The following is a 16680-nucleotide window of genomic DNA, read 5'->3' on the forward strand; positions in this document are numbered from 1 at the left end:
AGTCCGGCCCGTTCCTGCTCCTCGCACCAAGCCAGTGGTGCACGTCACCAGTCCTGCCCAGCCTGTTCCTGCTCCTCGCACCAAGCCAGTGGTGCGCGTCGCCAGTCCGGCCCGGCCTGTTCCTGCTCCTCGCACCAAGCCAGTGGTGCGCGTCGCCAGTCCGGCCCGGCCTGTTCCTGCTCCTCGCACCAAGCCAGTGGTGCGCGTCGCCAGTCTGGCCCGGCCCGTTCCTGCCCCTCGCACCAAGCCAGTGGTGCGTGTTTCTAGTCCGGTCCGGCCCATGCCTGCTCCTCGCACCACACCAGTGGTGCGTTTGTCCAGTCCGGCACGGCCCGTGCCCGTTCCACCGGTGCCTAGTCCGGCACCGGTCAGCTGCTCCACTCCGGAGCCAGAGCAGTCCGCTCCACCGGTGCCTGATCCAGCTCCGGTCAGCGGCTCCACTCCGGAGCCAGAGCAGTCCGCTCCACCGGTGCCCAGTCCAGCTCCGGTCAGCGGCTCCAGTCCAGACCATGACGTCAGCCTCTCTCCAGGTTCGGGGTCTCCCACACCAGGGTCCAGACAGGGCCTGGCGTATCGTGGGAGGAAGGAGAGGGGAAGCAGCGCGCCGAGGTCCAGACCAGACCAGGGGCGCAACAGGGAGGCGGAGAGGGTGTGGTCGTCACGCCCGGAGCCGGATCCGCCTCCGAGGCGGAATGCCCACCCGGCCCCTACCCTGGTATGTGAAGGTTGTGCAGTCGGAGTCCCCTTTGGGGGGGGGGGATACTGTCACGCCCTGACTCAGGGGACTCGTATATGTTGAGTCAGGGTGTGTATATTCCTTGTTGTATATCTTCAATGTTGTATTCTAGTATGTATAGATCTATGTTGGCCGGTGTGGTTCCCAATCAGAGGCAGCTGTCGCTCATTGTCTCTGATTGGGGATCATACTTAGGCAGCCTATTGGCACTGTGTAGTTGTGGGATCTTGTTCTTGGTAAGGTATGTTGTGTGTTCTACCTTGGACTTCACGTTTCGTTTCGGTTGTTGTTTTGTCGTTGTGTTTATAAGTTAATAAACATGTACACGCTGCGCCTTGGTCTGACCCGTCATTCAACGAACGTGACACATTCCTTTTGCCTCATCCCCCTCAACCATACCATTTTTTAATTCCTCATCAATCCACAGGGATTTAACAGTTTTTACAGTCATTTTCTTAATGGGTGCATGCTTATTAGTAACTGGAATAAACAATTTCATAAATGTGTCAAGTGCAGTGTCTGGTTGTTCCTCATTACACACCACAGACCAACAAATATTATTAACATCAACAACATAGGAATCACTACAAAAAGTATTGTATGACGACCTCTTATACACTATATTAGGCCCAGCCTTTGGAACTTTGGTTTCCCTAGATATGGCTACTGTGTTGTCATTTTACATTTACATTTTAGTCATTTAGCAGACGCTCTTATCCAGAGCGACTTAGTTAGTGAGTGCATACATTATTTTTTTATTTTTCATACTGGCCCCCCGTGGGATTTGGATACTGCTTTAAAGCAAATTTCTGCAGCATTAGTAAAGATGTGATCAATACATGTTGATGTTTAATTACTGTGCTGTTTGTAACTACCCTGGTAGGTTGACTGATAACCTGAACCAGGTTGCAGGCACTAGTTACAGTTTGAAGCTTTTTCTTGAGTGGGCAGCTTGATGAAAGCCAGTCAATATTTAAATCACCCAGAAAATATACCTCTCTGTTGATTCACATACATTATCAAGCATTTCACACGTTATCCAAGTTATAGCTTAAACATCCGTGCTCAACAGGACCTTGATAAGCAGACTTGGGTGTTTCAGGGCTGGATCAAAAGCCATGCCTGCACATCCAGGAGCCCTCCAGATGGAGGGTTGACCACATGTTGACAACATGTGACTAACAGTGCAGTTCTACTTTGTGGGGGGTTAAGTGCCTTGATCAAGGTCACAACGGCATTAGGTGGTAGGTTTTCCAGTGTCAATGATGCTTACTTTTTCATGTAGGCTATAATACTAGCCACGAAAATGTGGTTAGAAGTCATGGAGAAGTCATGGAAAATGTGTATGAACCCTTAACAGTGAATAATCAGGTCTCTATAGCATAATGTCATTTGTGAATTTTGGTGAAAATACTCTTATAGACAGACTTGGAAAACTACAGCCCCTGCACTTCTTTCATCCCAAGTCAAGCACTGTTTGTAACATATCACACATTTTGCAGATATTGTACAAATTGCAATTCCTAACATATTGTACGAAATGGATGATGGACATCCACAAATTAATACATTCCTATACGAAACGTGACATATCATGCTAATTGTAGCGTCCCGGATTTACATTTACTATGTTACGTCTACTTCTGAGTCTAGGTTGAAACCCAGGACCAGCCACTAAATCCATTGGCTATGTTGTCCGAAATCCTCTACCTGCTTAGCCTTAAAGGAGACCACCACCAATTTCCACCTCCCATGCCTCTGCAAGAAGACACGATTCCATCCACCTGTCCATCATCCATAGACCCGACCATAATAGCCTACAGTAGCGTCACTACAATATGCAGTTACAGATTGCACCTTCAAACAATTTTTGAGTAGGTCTACACCTCACCGGTATGAGATCAATCGGCCTATAATGAAATGGTTAATAATGATTTTAAAATGCCATAAACCCTATTGTAGCGACCTCGTTAAGAGGTTCGGACCTCTTGGCGTAACGGTTACGGTGTTGGCTTGACAGTCGCTTGACCCAGAGTTGTGTTCCTTCTAAAAGTTATCTGGTGTTGCAACGACTGCATGACTAGAGAGAGCAGTGGTTCCCAACCAGGGGTACTAGGACCCCTGGGGGTAATTGGCCTATCCACAGGGGGTACTTGAGTAGACTCATCAGGCCATAGGCCTACTGGTAGAATGCACATGAGGGGGTACTTCAGTGGTACTCCGGGCGGAGCAAAATTCAGTTGGTGGTACAGTAACCGAAAAAGGTTGGGAACCACTGAACTAACTTTAGAGAGTTAGATACAAGCCAGTAAGCAAATAAGTTCACACACACCTTACCTCTTAAAGTTCTTTATGCATTGAGCAAAGGTTTCAGCACACACCTACTGTAGACAGAAGGCACAACCATGACTTTACCAGGGGTCAACAAGTCGAGCCAGGAGAGAGTGTAAAGGGTGGTTTGGAGTTAGCCATCCACACCGTTACAAAGTAGCTTACATTAGTGAATATGTTGTGAAAATGACCACATAACTTAGTCCTCAAATCAGGGTATTTTATTTCCCCAACTTTGTGTGGATGTTTTTTATGCTACATCTTACATTCAAATAGGATGTAAAGTCAATTCTATTCATGGACAGATTACATTTATGTTTCCAGACAAATTAAACCCTGTAAATACAGTGCCTTACATTCAAACAAAATTCAGAACCAGACAGTGTTGTGAAAACCCCCTAAAGAAAATCCTCATATTTCCCTGACTTCGCAGGTGAGGTACAGAATGGAGCACCTCAAGAGGTGTAAAGCACATTTGGGTTATATGTTCTAACAGCAAAAAGAGTAGTAAGAACTAGAGGGCCCAAGTCTTTAGCCTACATTTCACCATAAAAACTGGACAGTGTGAGTAATATCTCTTCTGAGGCAACATGGCATTAAAGGGATAGCTCACCATTTTTGGTGTATTTTCAACTTCCCTATGGTGTTACCTAGGGTGTCCAGGTTCTTCCCTAGGTAAGTCAAAAATAACATACCATTTACAGAAGTGAACTTTCCCTTTAAAGAATGTGTTGGTCATCAGAAGAACCAGGCAGTCTTATAAAGGTTGTGTTCCCCTGTTCAGATTGCTATAACAAATGATGTGGTTAGCTGATACGTAAAATACTTACAGTGAGGGAAAAAAGTATTTGATCCCCTGCTGATTTTGTACGTTTGCCCACTGACAAAGAAATGATCAGTCTATAATTTTAATGGTAGGTTTATTTGAACAGTGAGAGACAGAATAACAACAAAAAAATCCAGAAAAACGCATGTCAGAAATGTTATCAATTGATTTGCATTTTAATGAGGGAAATAAGTCTTTGACCCCCTCTCAATCAGAAAGATTTCTGGCTCACAGGTGTCTTTTATACAGGTAACGAGCTGAGATTAGGAGCACACTCTTAAAGGGAGTGCTCCTAATCTCAGTTTGTTACCTGTATAAAAGACACCTGTCCACAGAAGCAATCAATCAATCAGATTCCAAACTCTCCACCATGGCCAAGACCAAAGAGCTCTCCAAGGATGTCAGGGACAAGATTGTAGACTTACACAAGGCTGGAATGGGCTACAAGACCATCGCCAAGCAGCTTGGTGAGAAGGTGATAACAGTTGGTGCGATTATTCGCAAATGGAAGAAACACAAAAGAACTGTCAATCTCCCTCGGCCTGGGGCTCCATGCAAGATCTCACCTCGTGGAGTTGCAATGATCATGAGAACAGTGAGGAATCAGCCCAGAACTACACGGGAGGATCTTGTCAATGATCTCAAAGCAGCTGGGACCATAGTCACCAAGAAAACAATTGGTAACACACTACGCCGTGAAGGACTGAAATCCTGCAGCGCCCGCAAGGTCCCCCTGCTCAAGAAAGCACATATACAGGCCCGTCTGAAGTTTGCCAATGAACATCTGAATGATTCAGAGGAGAACTGGGTGAAAGTGTTGTGGTCAGATGAGACCAAAATCGAGCTCTTTGGCATCAACTCAACTCGCCGTGTTTGGAGGAGGAGGAATGCTGCCTATGACCCCAAGAACACCATCCCCACCGTCAAACATGGAGGTGGAAACATTATGCTTTGGGGGTGTTTTTCTGCTAAGGGGACAGGACAACTTCACCACATCAAAGGGACGATGGATGGGGCCATGTACCGTCAAATCTTGGGTGAGAACCTCCTTCCCTCAGTCAGGGCATTGAAAATGGTTCGTGGATGGGTATTCCAGAATGACAATGACCCAAAACACAAGGCCAAGGCAACAAAGGAGTGGCTCAAGAACAAGCACATTAAGGTCCTGGAGTGGCCTAGCCAGTCTCCAGACCTTAATCCCATAGAAAATCTGTGGAGGGAGCTGAAGGTTCGAGTTGCCAAACGTCAATCTCGAAACCTTCATGACTTGGAGAAGATCTGCAAAGAGGAGTGGGACAAAATCCCTCCTGAGATGTGTGCAAACCTGGTGGCCGACTACAAGAAACGTCTGACCTCTGTGATTGCCAACAAGGGTTTTGCCACCAAGTACTAAGTAATGTTTTGCAGAGGGGTCAAATACTTATTTCTCTCATTAAAATGCAAATCAATTTATAACATTTCTGACATGCGTTTTTCTGGATTTTTTTGTTGTTATTCTGTCTCTCACTGTTCAAATAAACCTACCATTAAAATTATAGAATTATCATTTCTTTGTCAGTGGGCAAACGTACAAAATCAGCAGGGGATCAAATACTTTTTTTCCCTCACTGTATATAGGCATTGTAAGATCTGACATGCGTCAGCAATGTCTGAGCAGGGGGACACAACCTTTATGACTACCATTTGTCATCACTTTTAAACGTTAACCCTTTATACTGACCTTGCCATGACCGTACAAAGAATAATATATATATATATATATATACTGCACAGTCATGCACAGTGGTATCGGGAGAGTATATTAACTTGGTCAGTTGAACAGTGAAAACACAGCTTTCAAAAATACAACAAAATTGTACAGGTATAAACACTTCAAAGTTAAATTCTTTAAAAAATACATCCATATAAGGTGGCAAATTTGTAAAATCATTTTGGTTTTCAGCATTCAATCGCTAATTGAACTTCAACAATTAAAAAACTATTATACTTTGGAAAATCAGCTAATCAATTCATAGCACTTGATTTTAAATTTCGCACCTTTTTCTTTGTTTACTTAACAAAGAATATGAAAAGAAGGAAACCCATGTATTCGCGATGGTGAATATAATATTTTTATATAATGGTTTATGTTTGTTTTAGCTTTGGTCTGGAGATGTGGAAACATGAAAATAACTGCTCCTTGATCAATCTGAAATTACAGCGCTTTAAAAGCATAGCTTCATGTCTCTGGTCAGTGTCCAAGTTGCGTGTGTGCGTGCAAACGTGTTCCTGGGCAGACAGCCTGCCTGGGCAGACAGCCCCTTTTTCTGAGTCTACTTGGTGTGGTCCTGTACCCACTGGCAGAGCCTAAGGCAGTAAGAGGGGGGGCTGACGGTAGAGAAGGCCTGCCCTGGGTGCCGCAGTCTCTTCCACCAATGCTCCAGCCTCTTCTTGAAGCTGTAGACAGTGAAGATGTCGATGATGCCCACAAAGTAGCGATGCTCCGGTCCATCAATGACGTGTAGCGGGTTCTTGAAGTTGGGCAGCAGCCGGCGGTTCTGGGCCTGGAAGTCCCTCAGCTCCATCGAATCTGTGACCGACCCGGCTGGCTGCTCATTACAGGTTCTCCCAGAAAGGGCACTGCCCGGGTCACTTCCTCCCCGTGACTCGGCAAAGCTGCAACTTCCTGTTCCGCCGTCCATCTCTGACACCAACAGGGTGGAGTCTTCCTCTGGGACCACCCCTGGAACAGTGGGCATGCCCGCATGGGTGGGGCTTGAGCCAGTGATCACTGACCTGAGAAGTTAAAGCAGAGATGGGGTAACCAGAATTATTAGAAACCAACATGGCCACCTGAAAAGGTTAAAGAGGAGAGCGTAACATAGAGCTAGAAAGAGGGCACACCTTCTCTTTGCCATGAACACTTCTGTGATAGCCCTCAATGGCACTGCCCATGCTATCTCCATTTAAAATAGTCAGTTTCTTCTTCTACTCAATGACACTGCCCATGTTAAAACAGGCTTTGTGGCAAGTACACCCTCTATCCATCTCTATGGAGGGTAAACAGAGTTATTAGAGTCATCATGGCCACCTGAGAGTGTCACGGATTCTGCCGAGGCTGCTCCTCCTCCTTGCTCTGGCAGGCTTCGGCGTTCGTCGTCCCCGGAGTACTAGCTACTGCCGTTCGATGTTATCAGTGTTTGTTTAGTTTTGTCTGTATTGGTTACACCTGTTCGGCATTATGTTAATTGTTTCCCTTATAATTACCCCTGTCTCTCATCTGTACTTTGTGTGTGATTGTTTTCCCCTTCACGGTTGTCTATTTTGTGAGCGGGTTATTTCCTCCCTGCGTGGAGTTATTTTCTGTGTCCTTTTGGATCCTTTTCGTATTAAAAGTACGTATCCGAGAGTTCTGTGTCCTGCGCCTGACTTCGTTTACCGCATCTCACAGACAGTCGTGACAGAGAGGTTAAAGAGGGGAGGGTAAGAGCCAAGCTATGGACCAGAGTGAGGCAGCATGGTCAACCTCACAGTGACCAGAGTGAGGCAGCATGGTCAACCTCACAATGACCAGAGGTGACTGATTTAGAATAGACAAATACTGGACAGTTGCTCTTGTGGTGGTTATGCATGTTATCATATAGCCAAGAAGTATACCGTATTTATGGTAACTACATGCCTGGAAGTCATTGGTTTTGTCCTGAAGAAAGACCAGGACCTGGGAACAAGATAGATCTTGACTTTACACAACTTTTTAGGCCTGAAATATTCACTTAAAGTGATTCTTTAAAGGTTTTGTATAATTACATTTTACATTTTTAGTCATTTAGCAGACGCTCTTATCCAGAGCGACTTACAAGAGCAATTAGGGTTAAGTGCCTTGCTTAAGGGCACATCGACAGATTTTTCACCTAGTCGGCTCGGGGATTAGAACCAGCGACCTTTCGGTTACTGGCACAACGCTCTTACCCACTAAGCTACCTGCCGCCCTACAGCCAGTAGTTTTGAAAGTAGTGCCCACGAGTCAAAACGGGTCCCCAAATATTGTGCACAAATGTGTACTACGTCATCCATTTTGTATTATATGTTACGAATTTGTACGTGCTTAAGATCCCAGACTGCATCTTTAAACGTCAAGAAAGAATGAAAGAAAAATACAATTTCCACCCACTTTTTTGTGCGCATGATAAGGGTGGCGAAGGAGAGGCCCTGGTGGCGTTCATCCTGGTGCAGGGGCTGATGGGCCACCAGGAGGCTGTAGTCCAGTACGTTGAGTCTCTGCAGGAACGACGTGTCAATCTCCACCTGCCGGAGCAGCCACGGCCGCTGCTGGTCTATCAGCACAAGCATATATATGGAATAACTGCATGTACCACTTACTACCCTGTTACAGTGTAATAACATGGGTTATTACAATGGATGTTACTCTACTATAAGCATTACCAGACTGGCCTATCTCAATTACTACAATACAATATACCTGTAAGATCTTTCTTGCCATTGTAATCAGTCATCTGGTACACGTAAATGACAAATCGCTTGCTGTAACATACGATGACAGGATTCGTTCCACTTACCCAGAGTGATGTACTGGCCCTTGAAGTTCAAGTCCTTGAGGACAACGATAACCTGGCTACCCTCTGGGGCGGGGTCTGTCCACCGGCTCACCTCACAACCCTTGATGTCATACCTGCAACAAAAGACAACAGACAACAAAGTCAGAATAACAGTGTTGCTTCCAGAGCCTGTAATACAGTCCCTACTCCAGACTTTTTGGTTTAACTCTGAAACAGGCTTACCTGGCATTGATTCGATCGTCGGGGTAAAAAACACTCTGCATTACAATAAAGTACTTCTGTGAAAAGGGTAAGACAAGGCATGAACAAATTAAGTTGTAGATAATAAATAATTATCATTATACACAATGTGCCTGTGAATAACAATCTATAATCAGTCAGTACCTTCCTCCTATGGGAAATGTTTATCCTGTGGACACCTTGAAAACAAATGGAAACTTCAGTCAGTCAAATGCAAAGCTAGAGGACTACAAACAGATACAAAGATTTTCCATGAGATGTGAGTCCATCCTGTTAGTCTTACCTAAGAACTTGACCAGCAGTGAATGGGGATATTTCTCTAGGTGCTCCATGTAGATTCTCAGGTTGGACAAGAGGAATTTCACCTCTCTCTTGTTCTGGGTCTTCAGGAAAAAACGCTTATCGTTCCTGGAAGAGAAAGACAGATGCAGAGATCAGCACAGGTAGTGAGTTATAATATATTTGTGTGCGTGTGTGTGTGTGTGTGTGTGTGTGTGTGTGTGTGTGTGTGTGTGTGTGTGTGTGTGTGTGTGTGTGTGTGTGTGCGTGTGTGTGTGTGTGTGTGTGTGTGTGTGTGTGTGTGTGACCTTAGTGTCTAGTGTGTGAGAGTGTGTTCTGTGTGTATTGTGTTTGAGTATAAACTTTGGCAAGACAGGAGTAACAATGGAACTTTTCTATATTTGCACTATACTGTATGTCTCTGTGTGGTGAGAGAGATATATACTAGCAGAAAAGGGGGAGATGAGGAGAGGAGTAGAACATGCTTACGCACGTGAGAAAGAAGTCAGCCTTGCTTTTGGAGTTGCTGATGAACTGCAGGTAGGAGCCGTCGGAGGAGAGAGAGTGCTGATACTCCTTTTCTGTCATCCCCAGGGAGCGACGCAAGCTGGCAAACACTGGCCCTGCAAACGTCTCCATTTTAAAGTCCTACAGAGAGAGGAGAGCGAGAGAGTTCTTATGAGTTAAGAACATCTGTTTCATCAGCAAAGAGTAATGGAAATAAGGTGGTATATACAGCAGCAAGGGTCATGGATGTAGGTCAGAAACAACCAAAGTCCAATAATAGATCCTTGAGGAACTCCACAAGATATCTTACCTGCTGTTTGCACAGACTTCTCTCTATCATATACAGTACCAGTCAAAAGTTTGGACACACCTACTCATTCAAGGGTTTTTCTTTATTTTACTATTTTCTACATTGTAGAATAATAGTGAAGACATCAAAACTATGAAATGACACATATGGAATCATGTAGTAATCAAAAAAGTGTTAAACAAATCAAATATATTTTATATTTGAGATTCTTCAAAGTAGCCACCCTTTGCCTTGATGACAGCTTTGCACACTCTTGGCATTCTCTCAACCAGCTTCATGAGGTAGTCACCTGGAATGCATTTCAATTAACAGGTGTGCCTTGTTAGAAGTTAATTTGTTGAATTTCTTTCCTTCATAATGCGTTTGAGCCAATCAGTTGTGTTGTGACAAGGTAGGGGTGGTATACAGAAGATAGCCCTATTTGGTAAAAGACCAAGTCCATATTATGGCAAGAACAGCTCAAATAAGCAAAGAGAAACGACAGTCCATCATTACTTTAAGACATGAAGGTCAGTCAATCCGGAAAATCTCAAGAACTTTGAAAGTTTCTTCAAGTGCAGTCGCAAAAACCATCAAGCGCTATGATGAAACTGGCTCTCATGAGGACCGCCACAGGAATGGAAGACCCAGAGTTACCTCTGCTGCAGAGGATACATTCATTTGAGTTACCAGCCTCAGAAATTGCAGAACAAATAAATGCTTAATAGACAAGTCACAGACACCAAATCACAGACACATCTCAACATCAACTGTTCAGAGGGGACTATGTGAATCAGGCCTTCTTGTTTGAATTGCTGCAAAGAAACCACTACTAAAGGACACCAATAATAAGAAGAGACCTGCTTGGTTCAAGAAACACGAGCAATGGACATTAGACCGGTGGAAATGTGTCCTTTGGTCTGGAGTCGAAATTGAAGATTTTTGGTTCCAACCGCTGTGTCATTGTGAGACGCGGTATGGGTGAACGGATGATCTCCACATGTCTATTTCCCACCGTAAAGCAAGGAGGAAGAGGTGTTATGGTGTGGGGGTGCTTTGCTGGTGACACTGTCTGTGATTTATTTAGAATTCAAGGCACACTTAACCAGCATGACTACCTGTCACGGTTTCGGCCGAGGCTGCTCCTCCTCCTGGTTCGGGCAGGCTTCGGCGGTCGTCGTCCCAGGAGTACTAGCTGCCACCGATCTATGTTTCATGTTCGTTTGGTTTTGTCTTGATGTTGTACACCTGTGTCTTGTTAGTCCTCGTTAGTGTCCTATTTAGTTCTCGTTGTGTGTGTTTGTATTTGTGTGTGATTGCTCTTCTGTTTCGTGTTGGAGCTACGTACTTCCCTCCAGTGTTTTGGAGAGGTTTTTCGCACATGTTAGTGCGCCGTTTGATTGACGCCTGTGTGCGCCGTTATTTCGCCTTCGGGCTTATTGTGCTTATTTTCTATGTGAATATTGCACTAAAGTCTTTTGGACTGAGCTTCTGCGTCCTGCGCTTGATTCATGCACCACACCCACCTTCAGCACCCCTTGACACTACCACAGCATTCTACAGCGATACGCCATCCCAACTGGTTTGGGCTTAGTGGGACTATAATTGTGATGGTTCCTGTTTTTCAACAGGAACCATCACACCTCCAGGCTGTGTAAGGGCTATTTTACCAAGAAGGAGAGTGATGGAGTGCTGCATCAGATGACCTGGCCTCCACAATCCCCCGACCTCAACCCAATTGAGATGGTTTGGGATGAGTCGGACCGCAGAGTGAAGGAAAAGCAGCAAACAAGTGCTCAGCATATGTGGGAACTCCTTCAAGACTGTTGGAAAAGCATTCCAAGTGAAGCTGGTTGAGAGAATGCCAAGAGTGTGCAAAGCAGTCATCAAGGCAATGGGTGGCTATTTGAAGAATATAAAATATATATATATATATATGTACAGTAAGGGAAAATAGTTTGCCCGCTGACAAAGAAATGATCAGTCTATAATTTTAATGGTAGGTTTATTTGAACAGTGAGAGACAGAATAACAAAACAAAAATCCAGAAATGTCAAGATTTTTATAAATTTTATAAATTGATTAGCATTTTAATGAGGGAAATAAGTATTTGACCCCCTCGCAATTAGAACGATTTCTGGCTCCCAGGTGTCGTTTATACAGGTAACGAGCTGAGATTAGGAGCACACTCTTAAAGGGAGTGCTCCTAATCTCAGCTTGTTACCTGTATAAAAGACACCTGTCCACAGAAGCAATCAATCAATCAGATTCCAAACTCTCCACCATGGCCAAGACCAAAGAGCTCTCCAAGGATGTCAGGGACAAGATTGTAGACCTACACAAGGCTGGAATGGGCTACAAGACCATCGCCGAGCAGCTTGGTGAGAAGGTGACAACAGTTGGTGCGATTATTCGCAAAAGGAAGAAACACAAAATAACTGTCAATCTCCCTCGGCCTGGGGCTCCATGCAAAATCTCACCTCGTGGAGTTGCAATGATCATGAGAACGGTGAGGAATCAGCCCAGAACTACACGGGAGGATCTTGTCAATGATCTCAAGGCAGCTGGGACCATAGTCACCAAGAAAACAATTGGTAACACACTACGCCGTGAAGGACTGAAATCCTGCAGCGCCCACAAGGTCCCCCTGCTCAAGAAAGTACATAAACAGGCCCGTCTGAAGTTTGCCAATGAACATCTGAATGATTCAGAGGAGAACTGGGTGAAAGTGTTGTGGTCAGATGAGACCAAAATCAATCAATCAATCAATCAATTTTATTTTATATAGCCCTTCTTACATCAGCTAATATCTCGAAGTGCTGTACAGAAACCCAGCCTAAAACCCCAAACAGCTAGTAATGCAGGTGTAAAATCGAGGTGTAAAATCAGGTGTAAAATCGAGCTCTTTGGCATCAACTCAACTCGCTGTGTTTGGAGGAGGAGGAATGCTGCCTATGACCCCAAGAACACCATCCCCACCGTCAAACATGGAGGTGGAAACATTATGCTTTGGGGGTGTTTTTCTGCTAAGGGGACAGGACAACTTCACCGCATCAAAGGGACGATGGACGGGGCCATGTACCATCAAATCTTGGGTGAGAACCTCCTTCCCTCAGCCAGGGCATTGAAAATGGGTCGTGGATGGGTATTCCAGCATGACAATGACCCAAAACACACAGCCAAGGCAACAAAGGAGTGGCTCAAGAAGAAGCACATTAATGTCCTGGAGTGGCCTAGCCAATCTCCAGACCTTAATCCCATAGAAAATCTGTGGAGGAAGCTGAAGGTTCGAGTTGCCAAACGTCAGCCTTGAAACCTTAATGACTTGGAGAAGATCTGCAAAGAGGAGTGGGACAAAATCCCTCCTGAGATGTGTGCAAACCTGGTGGCCAACTACAAGAAACGTCTGACCTCTGTGATTACCAACAAGGGTTTTGCCACCAAGTACTAAGTCATGTTTTGCAGAGGGGTCAAATACTTATTTCCCTCATTAAAATGCAAATCAATTTATAACATTTTTTACACGCGTTTTTCTGGATTTTTTTTGTTGTTATTCTGTCTCTCGCTGTTCAAATAAACCTACCATTAAAATTATAGACTGATCATGTCTTTGTCAGTGGGCAAACGTACAAAATCAGCAGGGGATCAAAAACTTTTTTCCCTCACTGTATAGAGAGAGAGAGAGATAGAGAGAGAGAACAACTGAATTACACATTTTTGGAAATCAACATACCTTATGTATTTGAGTGACTTCCAATCTGTAATCATCTTCCGACAATTCATCCTATGATAAAAGAAGAAACTGAATAATGGCTGCCTGTAAAATATTGAGAATAATTTGTGGATAGGAAAGAAAGAAACATTTCCAAGTGGTCTACAATCACTGTGGGTCAGATATATCTAACATTTTGCGTTCTTTAGGTTAAAAGAAGGCATTTGTTTTATGTTTTCGCTATTTTAAATGTTCTATTCACTACTCACATTCTGTGGATGTTCTACACAGAGACATTTTTAAAGATGAAAAAAATACAATTGACAGCAACGACAGTCCACCAACAACAGAAAATTACAGATACCTTTGCTGTTGAACATGTTTAGATTTCAACTTTTCATGAAATCTAAACATGGCGACACAAAATAAGCTAACATGTAGCATGGATCAACACGGTGTGTGTGTAAGAGAATACGTGAGTAAGAGACAACAGACTGGACATTCATGTATCACACTGCTGAGTCAGCAGGCTCCATTTGAATGTGTGTGTGTGTGTGTGTGTGTGTGTGTGTGTGTGTGTGTGTGTGTGTGTGTGTGTGTGTGTGTGTGTGTGTGTGTGTGTGTGTGTGTGTGTGTGTGTGTGTGTGTGTGTGTGTGTGTGTGTGTGTGTGTGTGTGTGTGTGTGTGTGAGTGTGTGTGTGTGAGAGAGAGAGAGAGAGAGAGAGAGAGAATAAAAAAAAACTCTTATTCAGCACCATAGGATCCAGCACAGCAACCAAACGCCAATGTAAAATGGTTGCTGCAAATTAGATCTCATGATTACACCCAACTCAAAGTCCCACTTGGCTCTAATATCAGCTTGGTCTCAGAGCATTTCATATTATTCTGTATGTAAATCCGAGACAGTCAATTTCGTATGATATGTTACATTTGGTATGGTTACATAAGATGGCTGCTTAAGCCAGAGATTGAGAGGTCGAATCTCATCACAGATAACTTTAGCATTTTAGCTAATTAGCAACTTTTCAACTACATACTACTTTTTAGGTACTTTGCAACTACTTAGCATGTTAGCTAACCCTTCCCCTAATCTTAACCTTTTTAGCTAACCCTTCCCCTAACCTTAACCCTTTAACCTAACTCCTAAACTTAAACTTAACCCTAACCCCTAGCCTAGCTAACACTAGCCACCTATCTAGAATTCATAACATTATCATATGTTTTGCAAATTCGTAACATATAACATGTTTTGCAAATTCGTAACATATAATACAAATTGTAATTTGTAACATATGATACCAAATGGGTGATGGACATCCACAAATTAATACATACCATACGAAACGTAACATATCATACTAAATGGAGTGTCTCGGATTTACGTACAGAATAATACGAAATACTCTGAGACCAGATTGTTAATATAATCCTGTTTTGTCACCCTTCTCCTCTGTAGGGACAACAACGGTGTTTGTCAGCTAAACAAAGCACAAGCTACTAATAGCCACCTCCCCTAGCTTAGCCAAATACTCTGTTCCAAACCGGATACTTACCAACTTTCCATCTGCCCTTGGTGCTGATGACTTTTGTGGATCTGAGGGCACCGGATAGGAGTAAGCAATATGGTAACGCCTCAATGCCTTCTCAGATCCGCAAGGGCAAGTCATCAGAGCAAATAGTATGGAGCAGGTTTTCAGTTTGGAATCGAAAGACGCCTCAATTATGTAAAGTCTAAATTGGGCATAGGTCTTAAACAAAACGATTGTTGCAGAGAACATGACATTGTAGTCAGTAGTAAGCTAACAATAAAAATAAATAAAAATAAAAACAAGCTGCAAACAAACTATGAGAACCATAACAGTTTGAGCATTTCTTATTAGAAAAGTCCAGGTAGTCACTCCCTGTTTCAGTCCATTTCTTCTGTTTGCTGCCTAATGAACATGACCCAGGGTTCTTCTGTCAGGGGCCTTTATCCATGAGTAATACAGGTGGATGGAACATGGCTCTGTGATTAGCTCCTTTTGTTCATGTTCCATCCCCACTCCTGTTGACCTTCTCATGGTCCTCTGGGGGAACTCGATGGGTGATGGAGGTGGAGTGAGTCCAAATGAATCCAGTTTATAGCCAAACAGGAAAATGTTGGCAATGGCATATGATAGGTGTATGTATGTATATTTTTTGTTTGTTTGGTCCATCTAAAATGTGTTTTTGACTAGTTTCAGACCACTGTACATGATTATACACACTGACAACAAGATGCCCAGTTCAAACTGTCTATCACTTGTGGGCCTTGTAAAACATCTTAATCTACCAAGTGTTTGCACTGGGTGCGACGTTTGTACAGTACCTGTACAAAGGCATTAAACACAGAGGGTTAAAAATAAGTGTAAATGAAGACAGTCTCGTGTTCTACCTTTGTTTTGAGTGTTTTATCCCTTACTGAAAAAACAGGTCTGACTTTTAACGTGGTGCAAATATGCTTAGTAAAATGTACTTAGAATACTTGCACTACACCTTAATGTGACCCGTGGTTGGAGCTCACCGGTGGCGGGTTGTCGATGGTGGTCTGCACGGCTGCAGAGAGGCCTTCCTTCATCATAGAGGTGAGGCTGTAGAACTCGTGCTGCTGGTCAATCTCAAACAGACCTAGTAGCTTCCATTGCTGCCTCAGGCCCCCCCACATCGTCCTCTTCACTGTCCCAGTCCTCCGCGTCCCCCCCGCCGGACCCCCAGACATCTCCATCTGGGGTGGGGATGACACACACACACACACCAGAATGAGTGCTCAAGCACCAGCATTTGCAACCATCTCTACAAAATACCACATCACTAATAGGGCTGTTTTTCTCCATTAAAATGTAATGCCATTTACAAAGAAAAGACAACTACACAGGTAAGACCACGCAGGTTGGTCTTCCTATCGATTAACATGCGTGGTAACTCATTGCTGGGCAAACCAGAGGTTGACAGTAACTGGCGTGTCCTAGAGAGACCTGGGCTGCCTGTGGCATGCAGAAAGTGACCACGGCAACAAAAGTGCAATGGCTCTATAGGCCTCAGAGAATGGAGAGCTTTTATTGGCCTGATATTGACTGACAGTGAAATCGAACAGGCCACATCCATTTGACCACAGCAGCCTTTCCTACAGTACGTTTGGAACAAGCGAGTGGGGGGTAACTAAGGATTGTGAATATAGGCTAGTGT

General features: G+C 44.0%; 1 protein-coding gene across 1 annotated transcript; it reads right to left on the reverse strand.

The window, feature by feature from the left end:
• Positions 1–6205: 6205 nt before the first annotated feature.
• LOC311122202 (phosphatidylinositol 4-phosphate 5-kinase-like protein 1) lies at positions 6206–16219 on the reverse strand (the record flags this gene model as incomplete). Its single annotated transcript, XM_084196590.1, has 9 exons — positions 6206–6668; positions 8044–8206; positions 8450–8562; positions 8672–8727; positions 8834–8868; positions 8973–9097; positions 9462–9616; positions 13498–13548; positions 16019–16219. The coding sequence occupies 9 exons, from the start codon at positions 16217–16219 to the stop codon at positions 6206–6208; spliced, it is 1362 nt and encodes a 453-aa protein (XP_084052716.1).
• Between the last annotated feature and the right edge of the window lie 461 nt (positions 16220–16680).

Source organism: Coregonus lavaretus, assembly GCF_964263955.1.
Source record: "Coregonus lavaretus genome assembly, contig: HAP1_SCAFFOLD_8004, whole genome shotgun sequence".
Lineage (NCBI taxonomy): Eukaryota > Metazoa > Chordata > Actinopteri > Salmoniformes > Salmonidae > Coregonus > Coregonus lavaretus.